At 43.4% G+C, this 15,612-nt stretch overlaps 1 protein-coding gene across 3 annotated transcripts; it reads right to left on the minus strand.

Annotated features, from left to right (window-relative positions):
- Positions 1–14,150, minus strand: LOC113037375 (regulator of nonsense transcripts 1). Of its 3 annotated transcripts, none has more exons than XM_026194372.1 (24): positions 13,697–14,150; positions 13,179–13,321; positions 12,430–12,519; positions 11,884–12,051; positions 10,269–10,449; positions 10,020–10,181; positions 9,479–9,689; positions 9,205–9,303; positions 8,925–9,033; positions 8,541–8,700; positions 8,165–8,283; positions 7,898–8,062; positions 7,668–7,782; positions 7,120–7,263; positions 6,649–6,862; positions 6,407–6,524; positions 6,045–6,201; positions 5,618–5,760; positions 5,223–5,397; positions 4,437–4,515; positions 4,188–4,352; positions 3,594–3,814; positions 2,841–2,963; positions 1–2,540 (listed from the first exon to the last, which is right to left on the minus strand). In XM_026194372.1, the coding sequence occupies exons 1-23, from the start codon at positions 13,865–13,867 to the stop codon at positions 2,844–2,846; spliced, it is 3,429 nt and encodes a 1,142-aa protein (XP_026050157.1). In that variant the 5' UTR covers positions 13,868–14,150; the 3' UTR covers positions 1–2,540; positions 2,841–2,843. The 3 variants fall into 3 exon arrangements, with proteins under 3 accessions (XP_026050157.1, XP_026050159.1, XP_026050158.1); XM_026194374.1 differs by having other exon boundaries at positions 9,605–9,689; positions 13,697–14,149; XM_026194373.1 differs by having other exon boundaries at positions 9,602–9,689; positions 13,697–14,148.
- Positions 14,151–15,612: the final 1,462 nt, after the last annotated feature.

A 15,612-nucleotide genomic window follows, 5' to 3' on the forward strand; every position in this document is an offset into this window, starting at 1 on the left:
TGAAGTTGACAGCGTTTATTGATTCAGTTTAACAAGAGAATCAGCATCTTGTGATGAAACGTCACTGCAAATAAGACTGTTTCAAATATGTATTTACATCACATTGAGACTTTATTTCATGAATTAAATCTCGGCCTAATGACGTGGTGAATGAACGCTCTGTGTGGAACAGAATCACATCTTCAATGATTGCTGCACATGTTGGAATTGACTGGAGCTCAGAAGATGGGAGGAAAAAAATATTACGGCAACATTTTTTTAAAGCTCTAACACATTAGGATTCACCGGAACAAGTTGATATGCTAAAATGTCAACTATTTCTAACTCAAACATAACAATGTAAAGCGCAACATGATTGTCACATGTGTGCAGAAATAAGAAGCAGGTGAGAAACAACGGTGCAGTACATTCTTGCTGTGTTCAGAAAGTGTCATTCCTGGAAGAAGTTACAAAACTACAATCCTTCGGACAGTTTGAAGAGAAGATACAAAAAAAAAAAGAAAGAAAGAAAGGAAACGGCGTCCCGCTCATTCCTGTACTCAGCAAGTTGCTACGAAAAAAATAGATATATCCCATATTTCAGTAAAACTACACAACGAAACGATGCACACGGCAGCAAAATGTCTGACGAAAGCAAAGTGGATCAACTCAGGAGGAACTGCTCAGCACAAATCAAACAGCCACAGAAGGGGAAAATAAAATCTAACAACCTCCATTTTTACCTCACAGAGAAGGAAGGTGGCTTTTGTATCCCCTGCCCCTCAATCAGCCCAGCTGCTAGACTCACTCGCATTTTATTCAAACAATAAAAATATATAAATAAAACAAGTCCTTTTCTGTGGGTTTCTTAAGCCCTCTGGTGTCAGAAAGGTTGTTGGAAATGCTGGTCGTTTGACTGGAACTACATTCATGCTTGTGCTGCGGCTGTTTATCTGAGGGTGAGCGGTTATAGGCACTGATTCTGGTCTCATTCGCTGTTTATTTCATCTCTCTGCCACCGCCCGATCAGTACTGGGTGGCATTTTCTGCTGTGAGTGACTGGGGGTTAATAACAGAACAATTTGAATCCACAGGAACCAAAAGTCTTTCGGGTCAAGTTCATTTCTGAATTTCAAACACTTCTTTTCAACCTGATTAGCTTTCGTTGTATTTGGGTGGTCAACGTGACCTTTAATATGGCTTCATTAAGGTGGAAAACACAGTGGCATCTGGTATGAAAAAGTCCACTCTTTCCCCTAAAACTTTGACTTTAACATGTTTCCTTCTCTGCCTCAGCCACCTTCCTTTTCTTCTACTTTCTTGCGGTTGATTGATCGCCACGACTGCCTGTTAGCCTCATCTAAATGTCCCCGTTTAGTTTCTCTTACCTTAAGCAGGGATTCACGTGATGAGTGTGGACAGTCCACAATCCCCTGAGGAAATCACTCAGAGCAAAAGCATTCAAGCATTTGCCAATGTAAGCGTACACAGGGTGTTTTAAAAAGACAGCGGGACGTCAAAGACGCCGTCGTCTGAAAGATTAAAATAAGAGGGGGAAAAAAAAAAAAAAGCCTTTGCTGAAACATCAAATGACGCCGAGCTGAATATTCAATGCTGGTCACGTTTGATAGTTTCAATGACTTTTTTGCAATTTTGTGCTCTGTGGTAAGAAAGGTAAACTGTCCCATGATGATCGCGACATCGTCGGGATTCGCGTCTCATGTCTTGAAAACGAAGGAGAAAAAAAAAAAGTCTGAAATCCCCATGCCCCTCCACCACTGACGGGTGGTCGAAACCACCCCACTGCAGACCTTGTGAACGAGCCAGTGGTTCTCAAGGCAAATGAAAGGCCTTTCAATATCAGACTCAGACACAGAAACAGAGTTTGTCGTTCCTCTCTGAGAGGGTCCGTCGACTGCCGCTTTCTTTAGAGGCTGCTGAGGTTTGGAGGGTCCAGTAGAAGACAGTAGGTAGCACGCTTCTCCCATGTCAAACCTAATTTTAAAAACAGTCCAGGGCACTGCACAGGTTGATAGTCAACCAGCTTTTAAGCATGGGGAAGCAGAACGGCAACCAGGTCGTGAAACCAGGTTTCTTCAAATTCTGCTGAAAATCTACGATCTTCACCTGAAGACGAGCGTATAAACTTTTCTCAGACGCTGTGGATGGGAAGGTGTTGGGAAGATTATTTTATTTGGAGCTCAACCTCATTTGGATTCCCATGAGAGACCGTTTGGACCTCTCGTGTTTCCCTCAGCAGCCCGACCACAAGCCGCCATCTTTTCGACCTCCCTCCTTCACGGGCATTGGTTCCTGCCTCTCACTTGTTCACTCGGCCTCTTATGCCATCTCCCTGCCTGTCTGTTCGTGCTCTCTTCTTCTACCCTCTTTGTTTCTCTCGCTGGTCATTGGTTTGGTTTCGCTATCCCGTCGCTTTCACTTGGTGGTGCTTCGGTTGTAGCAGAGGAAAACAGGTATCCATTTTATGTTTTTATTATTTCCCAGATTAAAAAGCTGATGAACTAAGCTCAGCTCAAGCCTAGCTCCCTTCTTTGGGTAACCTGCAAGACAACACGGATGAGAAAAGTTGAGCTGGTTAGAGCTTTTGCATAACATGTTTTATATGCCTGATGTGATTTTAGCTCATCCACAAGTCAATTATTATATAACATTTCCAGTGGATGATTCCTGAGGTTTCAGGCACTTTCACAAAGTTTTATGTGAAACTGGACTTAAAATATATTGTAAGTTAGCCAAGATCAGTGAGACACCTGAAGCTTGTGGCAATCAGTCATGAGATCAGCTTTCCTCTGAATACTTTGACACTACACTGCAGCTAAAGACATAGTTCATGTACTTACACTTCAGTACTGCGACAGTCCAGTCACGCCGCCATGCTGGTACGCACGTTCACCCTGGTAGGTCGAGTCCTGGGACAAAGCCACGTCGATTTGGGACTTGAACTCGTCACCCAGGTAGCTGTCCTGGAGGACATAACGGTACACAAATCAGTTGTTTTTCCATCCAAGATTGTTCAAGTTTGTCCACCGACGCCTTCAGAGTTTAACCGATAAGTGTTGAGAGTCATCCAGACGTTTTCAAGGGACACTCAGACGTACCTGCCCCTGAGCAAGCAGTTTTATCTCCCCTGAAAACAGCCCTGAATGAACTGCTGCAGAACTTTTGCAAAGTGAGAACACACAATGGCGAATCAAAAAGCGCCTGGTAGTTCCTGAGGTGGAAAACACTGCAAAGTGTTTAGACAGGAAACTTTTTCTTTAACCTTTTCTAATTCAATCTTAGTAATGCTTTTATTTATTTATTTATTTATTTATTTATTTAAATTGAATGAATCTGGATTAGAATACAGTTTCTCTGGTCTAGATAGGAGACTGGTATTTATAATGATTTTAAAAGATATGTAGCAACTCATCATTCCAGGTTAATTTCAAAACAAAAATTTCTCAGAGGAATAATGCATGATCACAACCCAAGAGATTATTAATGAAACAGCAACACTGATGATATTTATGGCAGCAGTTAAACTTGGTTGTCATTAAATTAGCGTTACTCTCTGCTGCATCTCCTTTCTTTAAGCAACAGTGACGCGTTACCTGGGAGAGCTCCGGCTGGGAGAGGCCAGGCTGGCTCATCTGTGAGGGCTGGCTCATGGAGATGTAGCCTTGTGTCAGTGGCCCCTGGGAGAAGGATTGGGAGGCTCCATCCTGGCTGGCCTGACTGTTGGGTCCATTACCCTGACAGGCACCCTGGTGTGCTGAACCACGGACCCTCTGCCGCCCACCACGCCCAGGCTTACCTTTCATTGCTCCACGCCCTTTAAGGAGGGGGAGGAAGGAAAAAATAAATAAATAAAATCACAACCTGTCAAGTCATTATGCTGGGTAGGTATAAGGCATGAGAAGTGACAGTTATCAAATATCATTGAAGGACTTTGAATTATGCCCTCAGTGAGCAGCAATTTTTTGGAATCACTGAACATTAAAAAACAAACAAAAAAAACAACACATCCAGAATAACCCGTCTGCGTGCCGTTATTAAGGTAGTCTGAGGTGGGACTAGTCCGAGCAATGCTGGAGGAGGTCTATCAACTTTCCCTCTCCCCCTTTTTTTTTCTCCTTCTTAGGTTTAGATTTGCAGTTTCAATGAAAAACAAACTTTCCTCACTTCTCCTTTTGCTGTTATCGTACCTGCAGCAGGGCCATTGGGCTGACCTAGATAGCTAGGTGGAGCCATTGGTGGCATCACCAAGTTGAAGGGTATAGGAATATTCATAGCAGCCATGGGACCTGGGCCTGCACCAATCATCCCAATCTGGTCATGTGTTTGGAAGTACATATTAGATGGACGTCCACCTGAAAGAGATCATCAGTATCGATAAGACATGACATGCATGATTTAAAAAAAAAAAAAAAAAAAAAAAAAAGCTGACATATTACCATTGCTCCGGTCGTATGCAGAACCAGGGATGAGAGCCTCACGGGCATCGTACATTGCAGTGCTCATAAAACGTCCTCCCTGGAAAACACCGGTGATGTTTAGAACAGATTGGACTGATTTGCACTAACCAGCTTAAAAAACAACAACAACAACAACAAAACCACTGCTGCCTTCAGTTTACTTCCTGTGACAGCTGACTGGATGCATGCAGCCTTTACATTCATGGCACAAGTTTTGGGAGACCCCCTCGTGTCAAAGCAGGTGTGTATGTTGACACCTTTAATCAGACTCTCCTCAACTTGCTAAGCACAACACTCCTCATCAGAAGAGAAACAAGACACATTTAAAAACAAATAGACAGCAAAGACACAAAAACACCTTGTGACCAAAAGGTTGAGCCCCTTTTCCATTAGTACCTACTCTGATCGATTCGTCACCTGATACCAGGTACTAAAATGTGAGGATGTCAAACTGTGCATGCCACCGATTAGCAGGTCAATGGCGTCACTCAATGAGTCACGAGCATCTTGTTCACAAAAACACATCTTGTTGGATACTAATTTACGTCACAGGACGCTTGGCCGCGTTGCTGTGACGACGACCATGCACATTAGGTTGTAATGGAATCAAGTCAATCCAAGCAGGTAGTAATGGAAAGGTATCACGATCCTAAACTACTTTTTAACTCAACTTCCACTGTTACTCAGGTGCCAATTCCCAGTATTAGTTTGGATTCATACATCATTTAAAAAAAAAAAAAAAAATGTATGACGCGTCCTACTCACAGGGTTGATGGTGTTGACCAGTTTGCGGGGCTTGCTGAACTGCATGAGGCTCTCCCTCAGGTTGTTTAGGGGCCCCTCCACGAGGACCTTTTGCTCCTTGTAGTTGTTCAACAGGTTGTTCCACAGTGGCTGCTTGGAGAGCGCCTTGGGGTTGCCCACAATGATGACACCATACCTTCAGACATAAGACAACTGATGAGGGGTAGGTTGCAGCTTACACAAATCACACAGTGTGAAATGTTGTGTGCGCAGAACAGAGTCAATCTAGTGTGTGTTCATATAGCCTGATCGTTAAAATGAAGCTAAATTTGACACATGAGTCATTCAAATCAGAAACGCACGATCGATTGAGCCGTGCTTCATCTGTCCACTGTGATTATTTTAACAGTTCTTACTTGGCCCTGGTCAGCGCCACGTTGAGACGGCGAGGGTCGTTCAGGAAGCCAATTCCTTGGTGCTCGTTGGCTCGAACACAAGACAGGATGATGAAGTCCTTCTCTCTGCCCTGAAAGGCGTCCACGCTGGCAATTTCCACTTGCTATAATGAATCACGATAAAAGGTGAAATTGCATTGTAAAAACAGAGGACCAAATCTGAGTGGTCGTGTGCTAAACTTTAAACAATAACTTCATGTTGGTCTACTCTCAACTCTGGCTCTCCAGTTGTTCACTTTCTTTTTTGTCCATCTCCTCTGTGGAGGAGACGGGACGTCCTACTCCTAACTGCTCCATGTTGATGTTGTCCTGGTATATCTCCTAATGTGTGTAACTATAAAGTGTTTGCTGGAAAAGGGTATTTTTGCATTTGTGTTATAAGTGATACCTGATAGAGTTTGGTGTGCAGGGAGCCGCTGAACTGCATGTATTGGACCAGGTAGGAGCGCTGACCCTCGTACGGGGTGATGATGCCGATCTGATCGGGTTTGGCTCCCGCCTTCAGCAGCCTGGTGGTGATTTTCTCCACGTTGGCAGCTTCAGTCCTGAAAAAACAGTCAATCGTATCAATATTGGGACAATCATTTAAAGTTAACTATGGCAAACTGATGCAAAATAAAAAAAAAAAAAAAAAAAAGCAATCACGTCCACAGTTGCTTTAAACCAGGGGCCAAAACAAATTACGTCAGCAAATTTAAGTAGGATTGAAGTGAAATGCCACCAAGTAACAAACAAAATGTGAGAACTTACCTGTTAAGGTACGAGGTTCCAGAGCTGGCAATCTCCTCCTGACCTTGAGTAACGTAAAAGAACATGGGCTTGTCTGGTTGTGGCCACTGGAAATCAAAGCCCTTCTTGATGCGGTCAGCTGAGGAGAACAGGACGGTCTAATTATTGTTAAGTTATAAGTTGGTGGATCTTCTACTAATCAGTGTGGAAATCAATTTGCTCCTTCATCAAACCAGATAGTGAACTGCCGGATCGTAACAAACCTGCAGTGACGCCATTCTGCAGGGATCCCTCGTAGAAAATGTTAGAGGGGAAGGCACTGAGAGCCGGGTGCATACGGTACTGGACCTGCAGGCGGATCGGCCGGATCCCCAGGACCACTAGGCGCTCAAACAGGGACTGCGACAGACCTGCTTTAGCCGCCTTCTTACACATCACCACAGGACCCAACTGGCAGTGGTCACCCACCAGAATAAGCTGTGTGGAGGAAGAAGAGCCACATAAGTGTGACGCTTTGGTTAGTTTAACAACACAAGACAAGATATTAATGTTCAGACTGTTGAAAGTTTTAATACTTGACAGTAGCTGCTACTACAGTTTAAATGACAAAGCTTTACATTTTTAGTTGACATGTGCCAAAGTATTTCTTCATTTACTGTTAATGCAAAAAAAACGACAGAAACCAAAGCAAACAGCAGCAGCTGGGAACTGATGCAGCTGTTTGGGTTTTGTACCTGCTTTGCTCCCAACACCACGGGCACCATACACTCGGGCTCAGTGGCTTGGGTGCTCTCATCGATCAGGATCGAACGGAACTGCATCTTGGCCAGACGAGGGTCTCCAGCTCCGACACAAGTGCAGCAGATTACGTCAGCATTCTGGACAACAAAGAGGAAATTATGATCATTATCTGCATCTCAGGTTGAAGAAGCTATTGAATCATCTTAATGGACTGGTACAGACAGCCAGTTGAAATGGGATATTTTCTTCTCCTGTACTGTCATGTGCTGACTGGCTGAGGCCAGTGGAGTTGCAGGATTTAGCTACACAGTAGTGTAGCAGCAACTGTCTATAATAGGGAGAGGCAACTAAGGATGCTGCTGCCCTCAGTGATCAGCACCACAACTTGTAGTTAAAAATTAAATGTATAAATTAGGCCACTGCTTCTGCAGAATAATTCTCAGAGGCAAACAACATTTGACTGAAATCACTTGTTGCACCAAGAATGCCTGAAATCGCCAACTTCCAGCCGCATTTAAAGTGAAAACCAACACCTCCTCACCATGAGCAGCTCCCTCTCAGCAGTGCGCTTCAGAGCCCTGTAGCGTTTCTCATCAGCAGACGACAGCTCGCCAGTCTCATCTTTTAGCTGCTGTAGTTTCTGAAGCTCCGGCATACTGTGGAGACAAAGACACATCAGATTATTTACACCAGTACATTACAACACCAAATCTGTGATATAACATGGTCACACCTGGAAAATGAAGGACTATTTCCCCTCATGCTACTGACCTGTCCATGTTGCTGATCTGGTTGTGTAAAGCAAGGAAAGACACAGGGGACTCGATGGCCTCCCTGCTCTTGGCACACAGCCTGACAACCTTCAGTCCAGTCTTATCGATCTTCTCAGTCAGCTGGTCCACAGCAATGTTACTGGGAGCACACACCAAAACTGGTCTACAGGACACATGCACCACAGAGAGAAAGGGAACAAGAATTACACGACTGGAATAATAACACGCTTCAAGTATAAAAGGGTTAACTCAATTTTTGCCTCACCCGTTGCCCTGTCGGGACAAGTGGTACACAATCGTGGCAGAGGTGACGGTCTTCCCAGTGCCAGGAGGCCCCTGGATCAGACTAAGAGGTCTCTGAAGCACCGTCTTCACAGCATACACCTGAACATGCAAGAAACAAAATAAATCAACTGGATACTTAAAACAAACGCAGTTTGCCAAAAACACAAAACACTTTTTGCCGATCATAACAGAAATCTTTTCTTATTCTTTGAGTTTTCTAAATTAATTTACAAAGATGAATGTCTTTGTTGCACTAATGTACAGTAAATAAATCAACTAAAATTACACTATGTCCTACACTGAGATTATGGCCATCTAAAAGTTTTCTCGTATGAGTTACGATGTCCAAGTCTGACCTGTGAGTGATTGAGGTCAGGAAGGCCTGGGGCAGTGAAGCGCTTTGGCAGCTGGCACTTAATGGTGACATCCTCAACTTCATGCCCCAGGAGTTTGTGGTAAATGTAGCCAGACACTGAGGTCTCATCCACCGCAAACGTCTTCAGGGCGCTTTGCATCCTGCAGCAGGACATAAACAACTAAGTCAGCCGTTACTGCCAAAAATAGCTTACCAAATGCATTTAAATTAAGCTGAAATCTTTACAACTGGTAGTCAAATCAAAAAAAAAGAAAAGACAAGACACAATGAATCTACTGAAAACATGAGGTGGAAATGAAAGGAAAGGAAGAAAAGACCTTTTGGTACGCCATGTCGCTAAATGCTCTGGCATAAAACAGCTTACCTGTCAAAGGAAGTCGACTTCCACACAAAGTCCACCTGGAAGTTGTGGGGGATTTCCACAGGTGCTCCAACACTGCTCCGCAACTCAATGGCAATTTCATCTCCATAGTCTTTAAACACGGGCTATTAAGGAAATCCAGCATTATCTGTAACATACTTCTAGTGGGTGAGTGTGGGCTTTGCTGTCTGTACTTCTCGGTTAGGACAGTCACTGCTGCCGTAAAGGGCCACGCTGGAAGGCAACATTAAGAAACAGATCATATCAGCTGTGCAAAGGATACTGTCTGGGACCTTGATGACATGACCGATGCCCTTCCACAGCGGGGCCAGGTCTCCCTTGTACCGCAGACAAATCTCATCACCTTGCATCAGCCGCATATCTGGGGTCAAGCGAAAGGACACAAGTTAGAAACTTGCATACAGAAGTATTTAAGGACAGGGCTAAGTTTATGAAAACACATGATACAATACCGTGCCCTCATCTAACCCCACAACACAAAACAGAGGTAAGAGGAGAAAAAAAACAAAACAAAAAAACAAAAACAAAACACGCACACATGCCACCAAAAGATGCAGGGATGGGGGAGGTTGCGTGCAAGGCCTGAGGGGGGGGGAGTAGGATGGGAGCTACATCTGTACCACAGAACCACTGGGAGGAAGGAAAGTTTAGAGAATTACCACCTGAATCCGTCTTAGGAAGAGTGAAATAGGCAATCCGCTTTTTGTTCAGCCCCAGATCCCACCTAACTGTTATATTATCTTGAGTCTGAAAAAGGAGGAAAAAATGATCAAAACATCAGGAATAATAATACAGATATCACAGCTATGACAATATTGCAGAAAATAAAGTAAAAACACCTGATCAGAAAAGTGCCTTATGCCACAAAAACACATTTCAGATCGCATCTGTAGTCAGGAAAATCTATCATCACATCCTGCTTCAGCATGAAAATAAAATAATCCTCACCATACCATTAAAATCATTAAATGATTAAAGGCTTTTTAAAGATTAAAAACTTTAGCCATGTACATTTCTGGAAGTAAAACACCAGTAACCACATTCCAGGCACCTCTGTGTGGAACCATGTTCAGGTACCTGTGACTCCTTAAGCTTCTTGTCGTAGTCAGCTTCCAATTTGACCAAAGGGCCAAATATATTTTGGTATTGATAAGCATCCTCGTAACGCAGCAGTACATGCTGGGGCTCCTCATCTACTCCAGGTTTCTCCAGGTCTTCCAAGGTGGCAGTGGGATTGTCCTGTAGGAAAACCACAAAAAACAATAAAAACAAAGTCAACACTCTTACAAGCCCTGAAAGAGCAAAAGGCATACAAGTGGATCGTACCTTCCAGAGTTCCTCCAACTTGTTGATTTGCTGGGCCGTGATCTGACGGGCTCTAAGCTGCTCCTGTTCTGATGGGATCTTCACCAGCCAGGACAGAAAGCATCGGTCCTGGATCAGCGGCTGCCACTGCGAGCTGTCCCAGTTGATGTCCTTCAGGCTGCTTTGGCTGGCACAGGGCTGCCTGAATGGAGGCACAAAATTCAGGCCAAGTAGTGGAGGTTTCAAACTAATCGAACTACTGTTAAATCACAGTACTTCTTACTGCAAGTCCATGAGGCCATACAGAGGGTTATGTTTACTGTCAGAGCCGCAAGCTCTATTTCAAGCTTAATGCACATTAGTAGGGCGGTCCAGAGACAACAGCTGCAGACTCTATAGCTGACTGCCTGTTCACTACTTTGATTGATAGTGCATATTATGTGCTATAGTCAGAACACTGGCTCTGTCTTCGCTGAACACATTGGTGTTTGTGTGACAGAAAAATCCATGCTGGGGACTTTATTTCCCACTTCCAGCACAAACAGAAAGTAACAGTCCAGAAGTGTTGTAGCTCTATTCATCTGCCATAGTACATAATGTATGTACACACACAGCTCTGTGTCTGTGCTGAACTCTGTTGATCAGAGGGCAAAAGCAGAGAGTTTCTCACACTTCCACCATGAAGAGAAAGTATCACGAGAGCAGCAAGTTCCATTAACCTCCTTCACAAACAGCAATGAACAATTAATCCTAATAATAATAATGGATTGGATTTATATAGTGCTTTTCAAGGCACCCAAAGCGCTTTACAGTACCACTATTCATTCACTCTCACATTCATACACTGGTGGAGGCAAGCTACGGTTGTAGCCACAGCTGCCCTGGGGCAGACTGACAGAAGCGAGGCTGCCATATCGCGCCATCGGCCCCTCTGGCCAACACCAGTAGGCAAGTAGGGTAAAGTGTCTTGCCCAGGGACACAACGACCAGGACAGAGAGCCCTGGGATCGAACCGGCGACCTTCCGGTTACAGATGCGATTCCCAACCCCCTGAGCCACGGTCGCTAAGTCAGTCTAAGCAGACCACTGAAGGTAAAAAATATAAAACCATAACATTTATGCAAAGCCTGCCCAGTTCTTTTTATTAACTTGAAAAAAAACAAAACCATAAAAAACCTAGAACATCTTCTTGACTGTTCTGAGTCTCTTTTGAGCTGCTTTAATATGTCTGAAAACAAATATGAGCCTATGTGGGGGGGCTGCAATACACAGGTCAATTAAAAATTTCTAAATACGTGTTTCATATAAATTTCTGACAAGATTATTTACCCTAAATTATTCCATTTTGCAAAAGAAGAGCTCTCTTTAGCAAAAATACATTAAAATAAAAAGGTTCATCAATTTTGTTCATGAACCTTCATCTGTTGGCCATTTTTTCCTGTCTATCTCATTATTCAGGCATCTCAAGGCCTCTTTACCAGTGTCCTAAAGTCTAAAGTAAGGGGGAGAAACCTAAATAACTGAGAAGAAAAGAACTTTATCATAAACTTCCAGAGTCAAATGTAAATATTCAGATCAAGCTTCACAGAGGTAGAATATTGTCCTGCTTCAATCAGGACAGTCCCCAGCAACATACCTGCAGAGTAGCACCACCACAGAATCAGCCTTTGCTGGGATGAAGCCCAGGAGAAAGACGTTGCGACAGCCGCAGTTGTAACATTCCAGCACGGTTTCGCCCAGCGGCCCATCTTTATGCAGAGTCACTTCTTTGCATTTCGCTCTCACCAAATGGTTCACAATATGGCTGCGAGGCAGACAATGGAAGTCAAACCAAACAGAAAATTAAAAAACTGACACTGAGCCCGAGAGCAAAAGTGGGAAACGGCCCACTTCACAGTTATGAACAAAGGCTGTGAATAGGATACGATTCCTATTACACTGCTTGGTAGCATCTACAGTAAATAAACCTGAACACGCCCTCTGTTCAACCAATGCAAATACAAGAGTTGCCATCTACTTCTCACAGATCTCTCATTACACACATGCCACATGACCTGTCTGTCAAAATATGGCTGGTGTTGGCAGAAGTGTGTGAAAATTTCATTGTTATCGTTTCAGGTTATTAGTAGTTTCACTTTCCGATTCCTACATGCAATTAAATAAAGACAAGCTGACGACGCACCTGCCGGATGTATTGCCACGCCCATTACAGAACCACTTCTTGCTGGTATTGCAGTACACCACACACGCTGGATCGTGGATACCACAGTAGCTGTAAGGAACAACCACAGCAGTGTTCAGAGCAAACACAACAAGAGCAAAAGACCAACTGTACACACATGATATCGGATGTCAAAGGAGTCAGCATATTATACGGACCCTGTCAAATGCTACATGCTCACATGCCTCAAACACAAATATGAAATGTCATGGGAATATGTTGCCGCCATACATGCAGGACTCTTGAAGCTAATTCATATTCAATAGGTGTCAAAAACATGTACAGTATTTCATAAGTTTCAACAAGAATGCACACAAACACTCCCAGAAAGCCAATTTAAGAGAGTTAAATACATTTAAATTGCATATTTAACTGCCAATTCTTATTAAAAGCTTTTACCTAAATTGCACTGTCAATTTAATGTTTAGTATTCTTACAGGATTATGAAAGTAAACAGGAATGAGATTCAAGCAGTAATGTGAAAAGTATTAAAGCTGGTTGACATTTCATCAGGGCCACGTGAATCGTATCGTAGCACTAAAATTATAAACCTCTGATAGTGCACTACAATTCAACCATTGTGAGTAGCTAAAAATTGTACAGCATACTAGTGATGTAGATGACGATCACTAACTAATGTACTGCAATCAGTTCATCGGTAACGCACAGTCTGCTGACATCCTGCCACGGTGCGATTTTTTCCAGCGTACCTGCACGCGTGCAAGGGCAGGTCTTTGGTGTAGTACGTGTCCTCTTCATCCTCCTCAAAGTTCAGCTCGGCCAACAGTTGGCTGGCTTTGGCCACGGAATCATCCACTCCACCGTTGTGAAGACCCTCATCGGGACCATTTACCTGCAGCACAACACCTGCTTTACTGAACAAACTCACCGCTAACGATTAGCAGCCAGGCACACAGCGCTGAGAGAGCCACTAAATTATAAGTTGACAGGTTGTCAGCGATCATGAATTTTCTCTATGATTTTTACAGTTACGCTCACGAGTTTAGTTTACCTAACACAGTTCAAAATAAAGATAAAAATACAATTACTGTTACTTCAGAAGTTTAGTTAGGGGGCTTGCTAACGCTGCAACCCAGCTAACACTGAGCTAAGTAATGCTATCCAATTTAGCGGGCTAACAGGTAGCGCTGGGTCAGCTAGCTAACTACAGCTAGCGTCAGTAAAGCGCGCTTTCTCGTGCCTTCCTGTGAAATTGAAAACCTCAGACCTGGCTGTCCAGCTGGCTCTGTGTCTGCCCTTGAGTTTGCGTCTGACTGGGAAGGGTGAAGTCGGTGAAGTCATACTCCGAGCCCTGGGTGTCCGCTCCGAGCAACTCCGCTTCCTCGGTGTCCAGGAAGGTGAGGGTCTGGGAGCTCGGCCCGTACGCCTCCACGCTCATCTCGACTCTCTCAACTTTCGCTTTACTGACGGGTTTCCGGGATTAGTATAAAGACAGTTAAAATCCAAAGCGTTTTCGTTGATCGACAATTGGTTTAGAGCCCGACGTTAACAGTCTCAGTTTGAACCTAAATAAAAAAAAATGGAACCGATCGGAACCTCGAAAGCTGCAGCAGGTCCAACAGCCGCGGTGACGGACTTCCCCAACGTGTGACGTTCACCGGAGGCTGGAGCTCAGCTCACAGACAGGTCTCTACAGGGAAGAGCTCTCACTCTGATCCCATATCCGGGTCTCAAAGCAACGTCACGAAACGCTGTGAGGAAATCCATTAAAAATAGCAATACTAATACATATAATACTCCTAGCTCTTTTGACAGTTTTTTCAGTAGGTTTTGTTTTAATTTTTTTTTATACAAATTGCATGATTCCCAATTTGTGTCCAAATCTGGTTAAAAAAAAATTTAATCTAATCGTGTTTTTAGTATGTTTTGTATGGATAGCAACGAGTAAAAACTCGGTCCCACGAGTTTATCATTGAGTTTTAGGTAATTACGTTAACAGCAAAATTGTTTAAAATAGTATCAACCAAGGCAGGGTCTGCTTAAGTAACTTAAATGTGAGCATTTAGATGGCTCCTATGCCAAAATGTATTTTAAAGAATTCAATCAAATGAGAGGTCTACGAGAGCACTAAGATATGAAGGTATGTACCAAAGAGGAATGAACGTTAATAGGAGTGAGCCATGCCTGTGAATGAGAGAGGCAGGTGGAAAGGTCAAGATGCAATGAGGAGGTGGGTGAGTTGAAATACTTGGGGTCAACCATGCAAAGCAATGGACAGAGAGGTGAGAAAGAGTTAACATAGGATAAAGATGAATGTCAGGTGATTTTTCCACAGGTAATAGGTCTTGAATAATCAGGTCCTAACTTGTCTTAAAGATCTCACAGTACCATACCGCATAAATAGAGAATTTGTGGTTCTACTAGAGTTTCTAAAAGTGGAATGGGAAGAAGAGCCTTCATCTTTCAGGCCCCTCCACTATAGAATCAACTCCCTGTTTGGATTCAGGAGACAGACACTCTCTCTACTTTGAATATTAAGCTTAAAACTGATTTTTTTAAAAGGGTTATAATTAGGGCTGTATCAGGCAACCCTGAAATTTCCCTTAGTTATGCCGCAAAAGGCCTAGGCTGCAGGGAGCTTCCCATCATACATTGTTTCTTCTTCAATCACCTCATTTTCACTTTTTGTGTTTATGCACCACTTTGCATTCAATCATAAGTTATTATTAATCTCTGGCTCTCTTCCACATTAGGTTTTTTGTCCCTTCTTCCTCTTCTTACCCCCAACTGGTCACAGGAGATGGCCACCTCTCCCTGAGCGTTTCTACCTGTTAAAGGGAGTTTTTCCTTTCTACTGTTGCCAAGTGTTTGCCCAGAGGGCGTTGTATGATTGTTGGGGATTTATTCCAGGGTCTTTATCTTCCAATATAATATTCCAATGCTTTTTTGAATTGGTGCTATATAAATAAAACAAAATCAAATGGAATTGGTGACAGGAGGATAGCAGCAAGAATGAAACGGGAGGGGAAAAAAAGACAGGAGGCAGAAGTGGAGGTGACAAAGTTAAAGTTAGTGACCAAGAGAAGGAGGCACAGCTTAGGCTGAATAGTTTGGAGACAAAGTTAGAGAAAAAGGCTGGGTATATTAGGATAGACCACAGAGAAGGATCATGGATGTAGTGAT

The sequence above is a fragment of the Astatotilapia calliptera genome, chromosome 15 (assembly GCF_900246225.1).
Source record: "Astatotilapia calliptera chromosome 15, fAstCal1.2, whole genome shotgun sequence".
Classification (NCBI taxonomy): domain Eukaryota; kingdom Metazoa; phylum Chordata; class Actinopteri; order Cichliformes; family Cichlidae; genus Astatotilapia; species Astatotilapia calliptera.

Excerpts from the sequence above, each read along its gene's own strand:
- LOC113037375 (XM_026194372.1), bottom strand. The coding sequence starts at position 13,867 with ATGAGCGTGGAGGCGTACGGGCCGAGCTCCCAGACCCTCACCTTCCTG. Across the intron at positions 9,690-10,019 it reads AGAAGCTTAAGGAGTCACAG|ACTCAAGATAATATAACAGT; the intron begins GTACCTGAACAT and ends CTCCTTTTTCAG. Across the intron at positions 6,202-6,406 it reads GGAACCTCGTACCTTAACAG|GACTGAAGCTGCCAACGTGG; the intron begins GTAAGTTCTCAC and ends CTGTTTTTTCAG.